The sequence below is a fragment of the Colius striatus genome, chromosome 1 (assembly GCF_028858725.1).
Source record: "Colius striatus isolate bColStr4 chromosome 1, bColStr4.1.hap1, whole genome shotgun sequence".
NCBI lineage: Eukaryota > Metazoa > Chordata > Aves > Coliiformes > Coliidae > Colius > Colius striatus.
The window spans coordinates 61,972,412-61,990,875 of record NC_084759.1 but is presented as its reverse complement, the minus strand read 5'-3'; the positions used below and the strand labels follow the sequence as shown (position 1 = coordinate 61,990,875).

General features: G+C 41.6%; 1 protein-coding gene across 1 annotated transcript in view; it reads left to right on the top strand.

The window, feature by feature from the left end:
• Positions 1-18,464, top strand: part of SH3RF3 (SH3 domain containing ring finger 3) — a 258,831-nt gene that overhangs the window by 162,637 nt on the left and 77,730 nt on the right. Inside the window, exon 3 of the mRNA XM_061997231.1 lies at positions 5,818-5,913. Within this exon, the coding sequence (XP_061853215.1) occupies positions 5,818-5,913 (96 nt within the window). The remainder of the gene's footprint in view (positions 1-5,817; positions 5,914-18,464) is intronic.

Below are 18,464 nucleotides of genomic sequence, written 5' to 3'. Positions count from 1 at the left end.
CATAACTGTCTTTATATATTGATAGTTCTCATTTTCTTGGCTGTCCAATGTCATTCTCACGTGGAGCGTTTCTTTCTGCTGCCTAACTCTACTCTCAATCCCTCAATTATCTTTTTTTTTTCACCCCTCGTGTTACTGCCAGCATCCTTTTATTCCTGATGCCTATGTTTTCCCCAGGTGTGGGGGGATTGGTTTCTCTCCTACTGTGATTTTCTTCTTTAGTTCCTTCCACTACGCACCCTGTCACCTTGTAACTGTTTTTATGTCTTGCCTATTGTTCTCCCTGACAGTGAGTAATCTATTTTTCATCTCAGGATTTTACCGTCATGTTTTCATCAGTTTTCTCAATGCTAATTTTAGCTGTCACCTGTGTTGATGAAGGTTCCTGTTTAGCCCAGATTTTAGATCATCTGCTGATGCAGTCTGTTCCTCTGCACAGTCATGAGCACTGCGTTGCTGTAGATGTGATTTGTCACTCGGAGCAATATTCATCATTTGAATGTCTCAGTTTGCATCTGAAGACGCTGGCCCCGATGTCAATTTTCTTTATGCTATTTATTCTTTCCCCAGGTAGAGAGTTTGCATTGGCATACCATTTACACAAAATAGTATAGCCTATCTGTGTCCTGCAACTCATTTAGCACTACCAGACATTTGTAATTGGCTTTTAATTATAAACATATGTGGTTTTTTTACATATATATTACTCACTTCTGAAAATAAACCGCAAGAAGAGAAATCAAGCATGAGGATCTTTTGTACCGTTATATGTTGTTACTCTTCTGACAGACTTTGCTTTTTTTCTCATCCCCTTTGTTACAATGCAGTCAGAATATCTACTCGTGGAGCAAAAGAAAACAAAGGAAGGATATTTGAGTTTTCCTTTTGCTGGGATTTTGGGTTTTGTGTTTTTTGGGGTTTTTTTTCGAAATGTGGTGTTGTTCCTGAGGTAGATTGCAGGGAAATGAAGTCTACTTTATGCTGATTTTCATGAGCAATGCTGCAGAGGGCTTCTGCTGTTTATCCATTTCCATCCATTGTGTCATGTAGACACAATACGCTCTAGATAAATGGCCAAAGACAAATCAAATATAATAATTTTGTATGTCTAAGTATAAAACTGAGAGGGACAGAGAAACCTGTGTCTTGAGTGCAACAAAGCTTCAACTTGTCATTCTCTTACACCATGTGTACTATGACCTCTAACTCCTCCCAAAGTATCTGTTATGTACAGGTATAGGTCCCCAGGTCTGCAACTTAGCATCTTTTTCCTCAGTATTTAGCAGTGATCAGCCAAATCATTTGGTTAGCAGTTATTTTCCTCTCTGTAATGACAAGTTCCAGCCTTGATTCAGCTTTTTCATCAGTTTAACTCCAGTAGCTTCAGAATTGTAACTCCTGATGTTCACTAGCCTGGTTGCAATCACCATGTGGTCTACAAAGTCTTATTGCATACCCTTGGGATATACTCATTTAACTCAGCTTCATAATGTCTCCTTCTATGATATCCCAGTTTGAGCCTGGGCTCCTGCTGTCTCTATTTTAGAAAATAACCCATCCTTCCTTGGGCTGAACACTGTCTGGTACAAACCATGTGCAAGAGGACTCTGCTCTCAGCTGTAACAGTACAATTCTGGAGTAATTGCATTATTGTCTCCTTGTGTAGCTACTCCAGGCTTAGACTGAGCCCATATTCATCCTCCAGTTTTGTTTTGGTGTTGGACCACCCTCTGCATGCATGAGTTCACGTGGTAGATGAGTCTCAAGCCCATCAAGGTATCATCAGCTGTTTGCTGTGCTTTATTTCTCGTCGTATTTTTAAGTACATCAACTATTTCCTCCATTTTCCAACACTTCCGTTTCCAGCCCACAACAGCATTAACAAATGTCATGCCAATCTTGCAGCCATCACATCCACTGCTGGTTCCTGGCTGCAGTGTGGCATCATGCACTTGGGCCACATTCTACCAGGTCCTGCACTTGGACCACAAACAACCCCATGTAACACTACAGGCTTAGGGATGTGTGGCTGGAAAACAAAAAGGTCAATGGCATCCTGGCTTGTATCAGCAATAGTGTGGCTAGCAAGGGCAAGGAAGTGATTGTCCCCCTGTATTCAATACTGGTGAGGCCACACCTCAAATACTGTATTCAGTTTTGGGCCCTTCACTCCAAGAAGGGCATTGAGGTTCGGGAGCATGTCCAGAGATAGACAATGAAGCTGGTGAAGAGTCTGGAGAACAAGTCTGATGAGGAGCAGCTGAGCTGTTTATCCTGGTGAAGAGGGGGCTGAGAGAAGATGAACACTCTCTACAACTACCTGAAAGGATGTTGTAGTGAGATGAGGGCCTGACTCACCTCTCTGGTAATGAATGATAGGACAAGAGGAAATGGGCTTGGGGAAAGTTTAGATTGGACATTAGGAAGAATTTCTTCACTGAGAGCATTTTTAAACCCTGGCACAGGCTGCCCAGGGAGGTGGTGGAGTCATCATCTCTGGAGATATTTAAAAGACACATAGATGAGGTGCTAAGGGACATGGTTTAGTGATGGGCTTGGCAGTGTGAGGTTAGTGGTTGTAAAGGTCTTTTCCAATTGATTCAATGATTCTAAGATCCCAGCCCCTTAGTGTTCAATTCCAGCACTGCTTGCTGTTCACAGAGGGACCATCTGGGATCCTCATGCCAGCTGGCAAGTGTTTTTACTGGGCACGGCGAGCAAAACGCAGTGCCATCCTGCCAACCCTAAGATCTCCTCCGTGCTCTGGATGGAGTTGTTATCTCTGCAGAATAGTGGGCGCATCTGCTTTGTATCGCTTCGTTAATGGCCGTTAATGACTAGAGTTAGAATCAGGCTGTGAATCATGACTGTTATTGGACGCAATTTTGTGCTGTTTTCTCAGCAAAAGGCTTCATTTCTCTGTCAATCAGATTGCTTTTTAAGTGATTTATCTTTGACTGCCTTTCTGATAATGGTTATAAACTGGAACTGCAGGTCCTACATGCCTGTCACAGGGCTGCCCAGTCCTGATGAATTGAGGGAGACTTGAACAAGTAGGAGAGAGGAAATAATTAGAGATTTTAGCAACAGGCATTAAAAAAATCATGAGATATCTTTTTCAAACTACAGTGGATACCACTGGCTTTTGAAATGAGATTTGAAGCTTGGATTCCTTTATGCTGCCTGGAAATCAATTTAGTGCATGTGAAATAGTGAAGTTCAGAAAGCTGAAGTGGTATGCCAAGAGATCTGTGGCTCTTTACTATTCATGATCCTTTGGGGAACCTTTCTAGGAATTTATAAGTAGCACAGCTATGCAACTAATTTAAGGTACTAAAATAGTTCGTGTTGAAGCTTTCACCAGCCCAATGTATTGAATGATGTTGTGGGCTGTGAATTCAAAGAAATTTTCTGTTAATAAAGAATTTCAAAAGATGTTTTGGGATTTGCTGTAATTCCTGGAGATTTTCAACACCCTTCTGAAAATGAATTCTTTAATGGAAAGCACTGTCAAGGATTTGCACTTTGCTGTCCCACAAAGACACGCATTTTGAATGTCAGTGTATCTCAGGATCTGCAGCTATCTGGTTTTCCCATATATGACCACAGCCAGACTTGACAGAGTCGAGATAAGATCGATGTGTGGAAACATTTCCCAATTCCATAGATTCACAGAAGGTAAAGTTGGGAGGGATCTTCAGAGGTCACCATCCATTGCCTGTCCCATCCTCAAGTAGACTCAACACAGGATAAACCTTTCCTGACAGCTACTTGTCCAGCCTGCTCCAGGGTTGGGGATGACACAGTGTCTCAAAGTCTAGGTGACTGCTTCTGAGCTTTTACAGTTCAAAAGTTTTTAAGTTCCTATCTTAAATATATACACACACATACTCTTACACATACATATGCATACATATGTCCAGACACACATAAGGTTATACATGTGTATAAAAACATGTAGTTTAAGCGTTTACCCATCACATTCTGGGTTTTTTAAAAGCCTTTGAAGAAAACAGCTGAACAAATACAGAACGTAGGAACACTCATGGCAGGTTCTTGAAGCTATGCAGTCTTTTATTTTCCTCATTTACCCCCTTTACCTAGATTCTAAATTTATGATAATCGGTCTTTTGTAAGAACATGTGGAAACTTTGCAGAGGCGCGTTACTGTCAGCTCTTTACACAGATCAAAAAATGATCTGTGCAGACAGGGCTTTGGAAGGGAATGCTATCTGTTTCTTCAGGAAATTAAATGCACAAATTCTTTTTGCATCCTTCCAGCTGTAATAAATAGCTGAAAGACTCAGTCTGTGGCTGTTTCCCCTAATGGATCATTCAGATGAATAATTCAAAGGAAATATTTAAACTATTTCTAAGTGCACGTGTTCAAAATGCACATGTTCGGAAACTGCAAAGAATATCACATCACATTCCTGTTCTGGTCATTTTCTATCAACATAAATCCATGATCTGAACATCCTGGGTCAGGAATTTGTGGGGTTTTTTTTCTTTTTCTATGAGAGAAGCGTCTGAAAGTAAACCCCAGTTCCTATCACTTGACCAGTTAACATGGATAGCTTGTTACATGGAGGGTGACAGATGGAGCTCTTATTTTCCTAGAGTGAGCAGTGGAAATACAAGTGAGAATGGCAGAGAACTCTGTCTTAGCTTTCTGGAGGAAAATATTTTCTTCTTTTTTATAAACTTCTGCACAGCAATGGAAGGAGATTGGATGCCAGGAGAGAATTAATGGCATCTCAGCAAACATCGCTTTGCAGGTTCTCTCAGCCCCCTCCTTTCCTCTGGCCATGGGAGATCTGAACTTGCAGGCAGTGCCTTCAGAGAGGGCTGCCTTCCACAGCCTTTACAGTAAGTGTAGTGGGCTCAAGGCTGGGTTTGGTATGACAATGTGGTTGCATTACAATAGAAATCTTTTGATAAGTTGACCAGCTCAGACTGGAAAACTCAGGGTTTGGTTCTAGACACCAGAGCTTTTGCAATGACTGTTATGGTGTAGGTTTTAACTCTATCAAGAGAAACTTTGAGCAATATGAATCTTTGCATTTTGCTTATTCCCCTGTTTTATTATTCATTAAAAAGTTTATCAACAGTTGAAGTTTTTCAAAAATCCTTTAGTCTAAATAAAATGGTAAAATGCCATTGGTTTTAGGAAACCAACTTGTGACTAAACTGAACTGATCCAACATTTGAATGTGAATTGTTTTTAATTACATTATCCTTGGCTTTTTACCTGCTTTGCACTTTTACCTCCTAATGTTTTTATTTAAAAAGAAAACTAACATTCAACACATCAGCAGTGCAGGTTGGTTGCTGAGCACCTTTATGCCATACCTTTTGCTCCTTGCTGGAAGTGTTTACAGGACCACTTGTGCTCTACCAGTGCTTCCCTTTGACTTATCTTTTTGGAGTGGCCAAGTGCTGTGGTGGGCTCTCAGATGCATGGGGTCAGCTTTGTGCTACAGAGTTTTCACCTTTGGGTTATAAGTGACCTGCTGGTTAAAATGTTCTCTCAGTTCTTGCAGTGAAGCCAGCAGTTACCTAATTTCCACCCACTGTGCCCAGGCCCTCAGAGCTGCTGGCAGCTGACATGAGCTGCAGCAGTCTGCAGGGTGCTTCAATGCACTATGGATAGGATGCCTGTTTTGGGATGCTGGGCCAGAGATTCAGGAAACATTTTTTTCCTGGCTTATGGCTTCCTCTGTGTACTCTCTCCCTAAGCTGTTATGTGAGTAAGTAAAACCTGGTATCTTTCTGATGAAAAAATCTGATTATATATTTTGTGTATTCTGATTTTAGGATGAAATTTTGACGGTCATCAGGAGGGTAGATGACAACTGGGCAGAGGGAATGCTGGGTGACAAGATTGGCATTTTCCCTATCCTCTATGTGGAGGTAAGTTCATTACAGGTGGTGATGGGTGCTAGTCTTGATGTCTTGTGGTCTTTTGGCATAAGGGCAGGATAACCTTGAAAATTCTTAAACGAGAAAGATGCCATTATACCTGAAAAGGTAATTTTTTGGTGGCTGTCCCCTAAGGCACTGTGAGGATACACTTCCTTCAGTTTAAAGTGGCTGTCCAAATGTATTCCCTGAGCTACCGTTGAAGGTTTCACTTGTAGTGTTTCTGGTGTAATCTCATTCACTATCTGAAAGGAAGTTGCAGCAAGGTGGAGATCTGTCTCCTCCCACCTTTAATGAATGATAGAAAAAGAGGAAATGGGCTCAGGTTGTGCCAAGGGAGGTTTAGATTGGAGCTTTTTCACTAAGAGGATTATTAAACATCGGAATGGGCTGCCCAGGGAGGTGATAGAGCCCCCATCCCTAGAGATGTTCAAAAGATGCATAGATGAGGTGCTGAGGGACATGGTTTAGTGATGGGTTTGTTAGTGTGAGGTTATTGGTTGGACTCGATGATCTTAAAGGTCTTTTCCAGATGAAATGATTTTATGATTCCACAATAGGTAGGGAAAATTGTGGAGGATGGTTGTAGTCAGAGTATCTTGCATGCACCTGAGGAAAGGTGAGTGCTGCTGACTGATGAGGAGCAGCAGTGCAGGCTCAGCCATGAGAAGCACAGACCTTTGAGGGGTCCTCTAGGTGCCCTTGCCCCAGCAGGAGCTCAGGCAGTTCCACCTATGTGCCCAAGGTCCCTTGTTTCCTGTGTACTGGAACCATCTTTGTCCTGAGCACTTTCCTGTGGTCATTTCCATGGAAGGTTTATTTTAGAGTACATGCTGAGACTTTGCATCCTCCAAGCAGACCCATTGTACCACTTCTTCCCACCGCTTGGTCAGATGCTGCTCAGGAGAAAAGCTGCAGCCAGTAGTGGTGGTCCATGGTGGCCTTCCTTGAGCAGCTCTGTTGTCCAGGTTCCATGTGATGCCTTCAAGGAGCTTTCCTCCTTCTTGAGTGAACCAGGAATGCAAAGAACAAATGGGCATCACACATGTATGTATTTTTTTGAGATACTGCTACTCCACACCCAATACATACAGCAGTATCTCCCTGACTCTGATCCCAGGCGTGGGCTGGTGTTGCTCCCCAGAGTGAAACATCTCTTGTGCCCACAGCAGAGCTCATCCTACTCTGTGTGGCTCTGGTGCCTGCCTCTGAAATCACTTCTCCAGATTTCTTAGTTAATGATTTGAGACAAAATAGAGATAATTAGTGCCTGACTACCTAATTATTAACTCCGACAATGACCAATTTGGAATAAACCATCATTAATATACATTGCGTTTCCACAGTTGACAAGAACAATAATATTAAAACCAGAATGTGTAGGAGCTGTTATTGGGAAACCAGCTGCCTCGAGTAAGTTAATGACTAGTTCTGAACATCTAGCACATTTTCAGTTTGTTGTGATTAAATGAGAAAGCTGGGCTTCTCCCAGATTTCGTCCTTTTTCTCTTCTCTTTCTTTGTCCTGGGGAAGTGCAAGGTTACTGTCCTGAACTTAGCTGCAGAAGGAAAGAGTGCATTGGAGACCTCTGCGTAGCCACCTACCATTGCACCCCACAACCTTTCCCCAGCTCTAGTTTTGCCTGCAGGCTGTAAGTGCTTGCACTGCCTACAGACCATACAGCATCCTGATCCCTCACCCGTCCCTAGGTACCTGTTCTCCTTAACTGCTGCTCTTGCAGGGCAAAGGGCTCGAGGTGAAGTTCTCCAAGCACTAACACATCCTGGTGGCCACGGAGGAGCAGGAGGTAATGCTGTGCAGAGTCACAACAGCAGTGCTGGAAGTTTCTAAAGAAATGCCAGCAGCCAGCTAGCCGACAGCAGGGGAGAAGGATGCACATAGTAGGAATGTGTGTGTGCATACACATTCATACACAGACATACATGTCTGTAAAGTAAATACAACTTTATGCACTTATGTCTGTGTTTGTGTATGTATACATGCACAAATAGAAATCTGAAATCTGGATTATTTTCAAGTGAGATACTTGGGTAACATGGGCATAATAACTGTGCCGTATTTTGTAAAGCCAAAGGGAAATGATCCCACAGGCAAAAACATCAGCCACCTATTTCATCCACATCCTGGTGGATGGAGGCCTTGCTCTGAATATGAGATGAGCTTATGCAACTGTTGGTGGTATACAATTATGTTGCTGTTGCCAGCTTCAGATGTTACTTTACATTTAAAATTAAGACGAACCAGCAGGCCAAATCCCAAAGAAGTTTTGAAAATCTCAGTGCCAATGTTTATAAAATAAATCCATTAAACAAGTAGCACTTGAATCTAAAAACACTCCTTGAGCCTGTCCAAGTCCATTAAGTGGTTTTCAAAATCTTGGCAAAACCTGCAGAATAAGCAAAGCTTAACTTTCACAGTAGCCTTCCACTTGTGTGAGCCGATCAGCCAAGTGCATGGGATTTTGCATGGCATTGAAAACTCTGCACTCTGGATGGAGCGAATTCCATCTCTAATGGTAGGCTATCACGTCCCCAGCTGTTCCCACGGCCCCGGCAAGGGCTCTTGCCCTTGTTATGGTAGCCAGAGTACTAGAAAAGAAACCAGTCACCTCAAGGATCACAAAGCTGAGCATGCTAGAGCTAAAAACAGGGTTTATAACCCTTGTCATGATCCTCCTTTGGTGAGATCGTCCTGGCAAAGCTCTGCCATACACCTCACACAGATGACTGCAAAAAAGACTTTTGCAAATGCTCTGTTACAAAGCATTTGCAGGCATGAGCCACAGCAGGGTGGTAAGGAGGGGTGTACTCAAGCCCCACTGAGTGACAAGTTCCTTGTCAAGACCCCACTGGCCTCACAGCTCTTGGGCTTGTCAGCTGGCCCATGTAAAAACTTGCAGCATCTCCCTATGTCCTTCATCTTCTTTCCACCCTGTGCTTACTGAATTTGAAAGTGGTCCGCTTCAGAAAAGGAAGCCTGGCAGGGCAACTTTTTAGAGCCAGACTGTGGTGTCTCCAAGCAGTGTCACAAAACACTAGCCAAAACCATCAAAACGTATCTGCTCCCTACAGTGTTTTAGAAAGTCTGTTTCTCAGCATTGTGTGCAGCTGTCCATGTAGCCATGTAAGTGTAATGTGGCACGGGTTTTATGCTTTATTCCCTGCAAGTGTCCAGCAAGGGTGCTTGTATGCTCACTGTGTCTGACAGCTCTCTGCAGAGAGGCTTTTTCCTGCCTCTGTAACGTCATCTCTGTCCCAACCTCGGCGAAGCTACAGTCGTACAAGGAATAAATATTTGCAGCTCACAATGATTAGTTTTACAGTGAGTCACACACAATATGTTCTGTCAGGGAGAGTTTGCACTGTTTTTTTTTCTTATTTTGTTACCGTCCTTCATCTCCAGTAGAAGTCATTTGGGCTGATAATTTACGTTTCAGTTTGTCTACAGAAAAACATAACATAATCAAATTGATTCTCAAGGTGCCTTCCGTCCTGAAATAAACATCTTATTAATAATCTGCATGGTTTGAAGTCATATTATTGCTGGGAGGAGTTTGGCACCTGCAAGGAATTCAAAGTCCTAACTAAGTTTTATTTTATTCTACTGTCTTCAGGCTAACTCCTTCATTCTTAATAGCTGCTGTCATATCTGTTTGGAAGTTGCAAGTGTTGTGCTGCTACGTGTAAAATTGAGAACAATGAAAAGTAAAGTGTGTCCTAATAGATTTAAGTGTCTGGGAGTTGAATCTGAGGGCAATGGTGTGCCAAGTATGTGGAGGGATGCATCCTGCTCAAATGGACAGGAACTGAAAATTCAAAAAGCTGAGCAGTTAGACCAAAACTTGTGACTGCAGCCCCCTGTGCAAAGAAGTATTGACCGAGATCAAGAAGCTTGACAAGTCGGTGGTGGAGCAAGGAAGGCAATTGTGTTGAGCACTACTGTGACTGTAATATCAGCAAATTACAATTGATGAAGTGCCAGACCATTGTTATAATGTTCTATGGCAGCAGGGGCACTGAAAGCCATGATTAAGTAATATTAGGAGTTTTAAAATTATTTTTACAGAGCAGTGAAGCAGGGTAATGGAGATCTTCTCCTGTTCTTCACAGTCAGAAAGAGAAAAAGGTGGAAAGGAGGTCTAGGAGAAAGAGGGGGGAGGAGAATGGGCAGAGTTGATGGTTTCAGTGCCCTGTAGCACAGATCCATAAGACTCCCTGATGACCCAGGGGAAAAGAATTCTTGCAAGTCAGTGTTTAAAAAGAGCTCAGTCAAAATCGAAAAAAAGGAAAATTACATCCAAACCCAAATGCATTTCTTAAAGAAAATAATGATTTTTTCATTCCAAAAGTAGCTTTGCAGAGCACCACATTTAACAACTTCTTGCTGTACCAATCTGCCTAAACCAGCTTAACCCCTACAGGGGAACCTGAGCCTATTTTCCAGAATCCCAGTTGTGTTCATTAGTGCCACAGACGCATCTACCTGCCTGAGTTTGTCCTTAACTGCCTAACTACATACTTTGCTGAGGGTAACCTTTAGCTAGCCTGCAGAGGAGAGTAAATGGTTGAGGGTTTTGTGTCTCTATGTGTGTGTTTGTGTGTTGAGTTAATCTGAAAACTCGAAAGTTTCCAGGAGGAGATTCAGCAAGCTGCTCTGGAAAGGACGAAGTCTTTTCCATAGCCCAGCATATAGACCTGTTTAACTTTGAGATTCTTCAACATTTTCATAGCAGTGTGGCCCCCAGTCTGGCATTCAGTCTAGATGGCAGATTTAGGATTTTTTTGGGGGGAGTGGTTTGGGTTTGGTTTTTTTTTTTGGTCTGTATACCAATTCCCACCTTAGCTGTTTCCAAATATCCCGGTATCCTCAGTGACAGTCATCACAGTTACATTCTTGAAACCTCTTATAGAGGTTTTGACCATTTTCAAACACATCAACAAATACTTGTTGGTCTGTCCACTTCTTGTCTGTTGTCTCTCTCTTCAGTCCATTCAGTTGCTCCCTTCAGCTGCAGGACAGATGGGTCCCTATGGGAGTCTCATAATGAATTCAACCTTCATGGCTGACCCGTCATTTATATATATATATGTGTGTTCTCTGCACCTTTCAGAGTATCCTTTGTTAAATCCTTCAAAAAAAAAAAATAAAAAGGAACATTAGACAGTCATTAGGTAGTAATGTGTGTTTGGCACCCTTTGCAAAAAGAACATACGATCTCTGTTTTTAAGGACTGACAAAATGGTTCATTTTAGCCTTGCTAATATCATTTAATGCTAATAAAAATGGAGGCTTTTGAAAGGTGGGTAGAAGGAAATTAATGGAGATGGTTATAAAAAAACTGACTTACTAAATATCAGAGGAGCAAATTCATCCCAGTAGTAAGTAGGTGTAACACTAATGAGTTAAGAATTATACCCATTAACATCAGAATTGACTTTTTTTTCTGTTCTCTCTCCTTTTGTGTGTTAGATAAAAATGGAATAAGAACCTTGTAAAGCTGACAATAATGTAAGATCTAAGAGATGTTCAACTAATTTCTGTTGAAAAGCTGTATTGATATGCATTTTCAAATTTTGCAATTAGATTGTTTTAAGACTTTCATTCCTGCACCTCCATAGTTTCTAAAAAGTTGCTCCTGCTTGTTTTCCTCAGTCATAGAACATAGTAGAATATTCCAAGATACTTTTTGGTATCAGATTTCTACGTGAATGGGGTATAAATACAGTTTCCATGTTTCACATTCAAACTAAAACATGCAGAGGTTGTATTGGAGGCTGCAAGAGGGACCTCAGTATGAATCTGTATGCCTACTAATACTTTCATATCAATCCATGAATAAAACTTATTGATTTAAAGTACTGTTGCACACATACAAAGTTCAAATAACTATGATGTCAGTCTGGAAGAGTATTAACAGTCAGAAGGGAGAAGGAGATTAAGTATACATTAAATAATTTTATATATATAAAAATATATACACACACACGTTTTTAATCACTGGCTCATCTTTTCTATATAAATGCTTAATTTCTTATTTTCCCTTTTGCTCTTTGTTTTAATTTTCTATGTAAAGTGTATATTAGTATGACTTTGGACAATTTTTTCATTATTATTTAATTTTACTTTTAAGTATTTTCTTTCATATTTTCTGATAATTTCTAGCACCTCTCATAAGGTGATCGTTCATGTAGACTTTATAAGATTTTCCTCCATCTTCAGGATACAAAACTGAGCTGCATCATCACCTTTTGACTTAAATGTCAGTTTTCCTGTATGTTAGATTAGCTGAGCTCCTCAGCTCCCTAAACCTTTTCTAATCACTTACTCCCTTCAGGCTATGTCTGGACATGTCAGTGCAGGATTGCTTTCTGTTTTCTGTGTCAGAACATGTTCCTCCAAAGTTCATCTTGGGGGATGCCACAGAGGGGAAGCCTGCATACAGAGATAGGTGGGAATGCTGTCATGTTTGAGTCATCCTCCAGCCCAGACAATCATGAAATCTCTGCTGAGCCACAGTGAGATCCAGCACGTAAATTTAGACAGAGCTGAAGGCTGTGAAAATTTGCCTTTTGGGAACAGACAGTTTTAGTTACAGGTCTTCTCTTGCTTGTCCTCCTGCCTACTTTCACACAAATGAACTCATGATTAAGTTATTCGGATTTATATGTTATGACCAATCTTTCTATTAATCAAAACCACATCCAAATTGTTATTATCTCTTATTGTTTCTGGGACTGTTAAACCAGAAATTGGCCAGCTGTAACATTCAGGAATATCTTGCCTACCCGCCCTCCATGATGAGTAACATCTGAATTTCCTAGATTTTATTTTGTAAAAATAACTCACTGGAGTTATTTATAGAAGGTTTCCGGCTCAGCCAGCTTAAGCACAAAACCTTGGCAAATAAGCCCATTTCATGAGTCTTTCAAAAGCATATATATCATTTTCATACCTGCACAGGGCATTTTTGAGGCTCTGCCTCCTAAGTACCAAAAATTTAAGTGCAAGTTAGGTACCTAAGTAAGATGGACTGACTTTTACTCTTTAAATGATAAAAAGACTTTGATCTCTAGCCATGATCCACTTAGGATTTCCAGCATTTCCCCTGTAAAATCCTGTTTATCATCCTTCCCACTGCAAGCTGACTGGATACTCATGTGCTTCATTTTCCAGCACTACCATCAGCCCTTCCCTTTACCTCCAGTTCTGCAGAACTATGCTTGTGCTTGAACACGTGAGGTTTTTCGGTCCTAGGTGCATTTCTGTCTTATTTTTTGTCATTTCTATGCTGAGTTTTGGCATCTGCCTCAAAGTTTACGTTCTCTTGTCATTATACCAGAATTGCTCTTTACATATAGTTGTTTAGTTTGGAAAAAAGCTTTAAGATCACTGAGTCCAACCACTGGCACATCCACCACTAGCACATCCACCACTAGACCTCATCTACACATCTAAATACCTCCAGGGACTGTGACTCCACTGCTTCCCTGGGTAGGCCTCTCCCTCACCTGACAACCCCTTCAGTGAAAAAATTTTTCCTAATTGACAGCCTAAACCTTCCCTGGCACAACTTGAGGCTGTTTTCTCTTGTCCTATCGCTTGTCATCTAGAATCATAGAATCATTCCAGTTGGAAAAGAAGTTTAAGATCATCGAGTCCAACCACTAATCTCACGCTGACGAGCTCATCACTAAACTAAGCGATGTTCTCAGCACTTCATCTTTTAAATATCTCTAGGGATGGTGACTCCACCACCTCCCCAGACAGGCTATTCCAATGCTTAACAACACTCTAGGTAAAAAAGGTCTTCCTAAGGTCCAATTTAAATGTACCCTGGTGCAACCTGAACCCATTTTCTCTTGTCCTGTCATTCATTACTGGAGAGACTGAACCCCACCTCACTACAGGTAGTTTAGAGAGTGATCATGTCTCCTCTCAGCCTTTTCTTCTCTAGGCTAAACATCCCCACCTCCATCAGCCGCTTCTCAGAGGAGTTGTTCTTTGAGTTTTTGTTCTTTTGTTACAAAACAAGCATTACTGATAACCCCTGAACTTCTCTGGACAGAGAGAATAAAATGTCTTCACAAATTGTTGCATCTTGCCTTTCCTTCATTTTAGTCTTTTCTTTCTCTCCACTGTTCTTTGTCCTTTTTTTCCACTCTCTCTTTTAAGCTTCTAAATTTTCAGTTTGATGGTAAGTGAAGAGGCATCTGCCAATGAGTAGTCCTAATTGTGAGTCACACTAACAAGCAGCAGCAAAGGAACAAGAGTTTCTCCCAGTACCACTTTTGAACTGGGAAATACTCTTCCAAATCCTTGGTGAGACCCTGAGGTACAGTTCATCTGACCAATGTCAAATAGACCTCCACTTCTGAGCTAATTGCCCGGATACCCATCAAGAGAGACAACCAGGTGCATGTACAGAGAGAAATGGGCATTGCTGCTTAATGGAAACATCTAAAACATGTCAGATGAGACTAATTGTAGAAGAGTCTGTTTCTCTTCATTGATTAGGAAAGGAAGGAAGAGCTGCCAGCTCTAGCCTAAAGAACCTTGTCTTCTATGGTTGCCCAGGCTGTGAGTCTGTTGTGAATCTTTATAGTGTGAAAGGGAAAGGCCCATGTTTCTCTTTGCATGTAAAAGCTGCCATTTCACCTGTGAAGAGTGTCAACCTTCAAGTCAATTCTTTGATGCTATAGACAATATTTATAGACTTCCAGAAGTACCTGTCTGTTACATACTTAGCAATGTTTGTTGTGATTTTGCTAAGGAACCTTAATGTCCTTTATGTCCTTCAAAACCAACAAGGTGCCTGAATGATTAAGATTTTGGCAATGCTTAGACACAGGTATAGCAAATCTTAGTGAGGTTTAGGTACACTCTTTACTACCCTTTCACATGGTCTTGCAGTGTTTCAAGCGGAAAAACACCTCAGTTAAAGCATCAGTCCCTTTGGCCTTGTATCTACTCAGAGGGACCAACTAAATAGCGCATTACTGAAGTTTAGCTTTTGCCTGTGCAGCAAACATTTTGGACTTGCCCACAGTGCTTGGTAGCCTCATAGCACTTAGGCATTGGAGTGAAATCTTTCCACAGCAGCACAGGTTTCTGAGGGCTAGAAATTACCATTCCCCATTGAGCATACCCAATTCTCCCAGGACCCTGGGGCAGCTCTAGAGCGCATCACCAGTAATCTGCACTCTCTAGAGAGGGCATGAGAACAGGACTTTTGTCTTTTCCAGCCATTGATCACCTCTGACAGCTTCTAAAGATTGCTTCAGCACTGCTGAATTCCTGGAATCTGTTTCCTTTAGAAAAGAAAGTATGTTTCAGTCTCACTTACCTAGAGCTAATGCATGAATGTATATTAAGAAGCTCTGTGTCAACAGATACACGATTTGTCTAGCAGTTAATTAAAGATAAAATCCTAAAGGATTTCATTATTTCTCAAACAGATATTCCTGATCTTGTTTCCTTGTGTCCTTGTTAGAGCATGTCACATATCTTAATTAGCTTCCTTCCTGGGGAACTTTCCTGGTGCCCTATAACTCTCAGAGATCTTCAGTCCAAATGTAGGCACAGAGAGAGGGGACGTGGGATCTGGGAGATGCTCCTGGCAAACTGTTTGTCTTCTCTGCCCCACTACTAGTGGTCACAGCCCTCTGAGCAAAGGGAAAAATGTTTCTGTGTGTCAGCCTCTACACTGGTGCTGAGAATGCCAAAGAAAAGTGAGTTCAACATTAAAATCCAAGCATCTGAAGGGACCTGGAAGAGGTGGAAGCACACATTATCCTTTGCTGTGCCTGTACTGGGCAAGATGACCTCCATCAGAGGGACAGGATGGACAGTTTATGTCAGTGACTCCATAAATTATTTAGCAGGAGGTGCCTGTTAGAGCCCCTTCTGATCTCTGTTTTCAGAAAATTGCATATCACATCAATATTATTCTACCATGGTGAAGAGTCAGAAAATGTACCTGAGCTTGACCCTTGAAGCTTTCAAAGAGAAGTAGTTTCAAGAATAATAGTTTCCTGATAGACTGAAGTAATGAGTTGTTTCTCTCTCTCTCCTTACTTCTTATTGTGGCAGATCCTGGAATGGTTCGACTGTCTGTATTCTAGGTGTAAAGAGAACCAGGAGTGCATATGTGTGCTGAATGCATGCTTCAAACAACAAAAATATGAAGTTGATTTTTAGCTTAAAAATGTCATTAGCTATGCCAAAACCAGATGTTTAAGTAGAACTTGCTGTGCTTTCCAACATCTGCCTCAGGCTCATATTGCCCAGCTAGTTCCCAGCACTCGCCCTTGACTGAAGAGGATGGCCAGATCCTTGTGGTAAAAATGACTTGCTTTGCCCTGAGGTTCACACTATTTCAGGAATCAGTGTCTGAGGAGCAAGACAGAACTGTCAGATGTGAGTTATTGGTGGACTTGGCAGTGTTAGCTTTAGAGTTGGTCTCAATAGTCTTAAGGGTCTTTTTCAGCCTCAATGATTCTATGATTCTAAGTCTCAAGTGCTTTAACATTTTATTAGCTGAAAGTTGAGAAAACCAATTTCAAAAGACTAGAAGACGAGTCGGTACAAGCAAATTAAAAACAAAAATCAGAAACAGGAGATAATAGTAATTAATTTAGGGATCTCCCTCTTCTCCAGATTTTATATAGAACACACAGGATTCGTGAAGGCTTACCCCCTTTTGTTTAGTCTGTTCTGCAGAAGAAATTACAGAGGATTCCTTGTTTTTGCTTATTTTGTTCCTTTACAAAGTAGACCGGGCGTTGTTTATTTTATGTTCTGCTGCACCATTTTTGGATGGGATACTGGTGTTATTTTAATCTGGCAAAAGCAAGGGCTGCTGCCAAAGAGATTGTCCTGCTTTTCCCGCATCTGTGACTACATGAAACAATTCTATGACTCTGTGACTCTGTGTGCCTTCTGCCTTACTTGTTCCTGGACTACTAGACTTGTGACTGCACACTGAGATGGATCAGAGAACTCACCCTGTTGAAAGCTACTTGTTTAAGCCATCGTGGTTTTTTTTTACTTTCCAGTCATATTATTTCTGTTGGAAAAGACCTTTAAGATCATTTATGTGTTCCATCATTACTTTTATTGCATAGCCACATGAATATCCATACTGATACAGGGCAGAAAGTGGGAAGATGGGAAAGGAGTACATGTGGCATCTCACACTCATTGCAGGAAAACATGACCAGGGCAGCAAGCCTCACCCACAGATAGTCCACAGGCAATGCTGCTGCTGAGCTGCACTCTAAGCTGTGACGCCAAAGTGGCGAGGTAAGGAGTACAAGGCTTTGTACAAGCAAATTCCTCTGCCTCCTGGTTGTCCCTCGATTTATCTAGTTATTTTATTGTTATAATTTTATGACAAAGCAGCACTAGGTACTCCATAAGAAAGGTTAATAATATTAGCCTCGGTTTAAGTAAGGCTGGAGGGAGTGTCCTGCTCTAAATCTGACTTTGAAGTGTTCCGATCTGTTTAGACACAATTGAATCAAATTGACAGGAAATTTCATGAGAGAGGTTTCCATAATAGATGTTTTCCATACCACAGTTTTTCTGCCAACATTGGAACAAAGCAGAAGAGGCGTCAAAGCATTCTGGCAGCGGTGGACTCATGCTGGAGATACTCTACTCTTACCCCATGGCTAAGGGGAGGACACAGAGGGAAGAGGCAGCTCTGCCTTGTGTTACTGTTCCTTGCAGTGAAAGCAACCCTGCAGAAGGAGGGAGACCCTTGCTGGTGGTGGGGAAAGTAAAGCTTAATGACAGGTTTCCTTATGGTCATCTCATTGATCCTGTTTGGTCCCTGCTTAAAGAGGGATCTATTTACTTTATGGCAAGTAATAAAGACATTGCCAATGGGAATCACATCCTCATGCCTGGCTCCATCCATCCATCCATCCATCCATCCACCCACCCACATGGTTGGCAGTCCTGTCTAGTCTTTGGCCAAACGTAATCACTGAGCAGTCACAAAGATCAAGCTCTCATCATCTCTTACCCTGATTATGGCTGCATCCTTCTTGCATTCTTAATAAATGCAGACCTGCCTCATTTGTAATCATCCAGAGTGCTCACCTGCTGCCACTTCTTTCTTCCTCTCTGAAGCCTTTTTCTGTTTTGTAGAGCTCACATAACTTGGCCTTACTTGCAAACCTTTGATTACTCATTACTGTCTCTACCTATCGTCTTTTATTTGCTACTGAAAGATTAAGCCTTGTCTTTGATCAGTCAGCCATGCCAATACAGTTTGTCAATTTTCCTCATTTGCTTCCATGGTGCTCTGTTTTTCACTGTTGTGATGAATGCTTCAAAACCGTCTGGATATCTGCTTCAGTGTTGCTCCTTCAGACTCCTCTCTCAAATTTTTCTTGACTGTGAAGCTTAGAGAGGATTTATGGTGTGCAAAATCCTCTGTTCATCTTGCTGATAAGGCTGTCTCACTGTATATTTTGTCTATATATTATCTCTTGTCCTCATCTTAAGTGGTACTC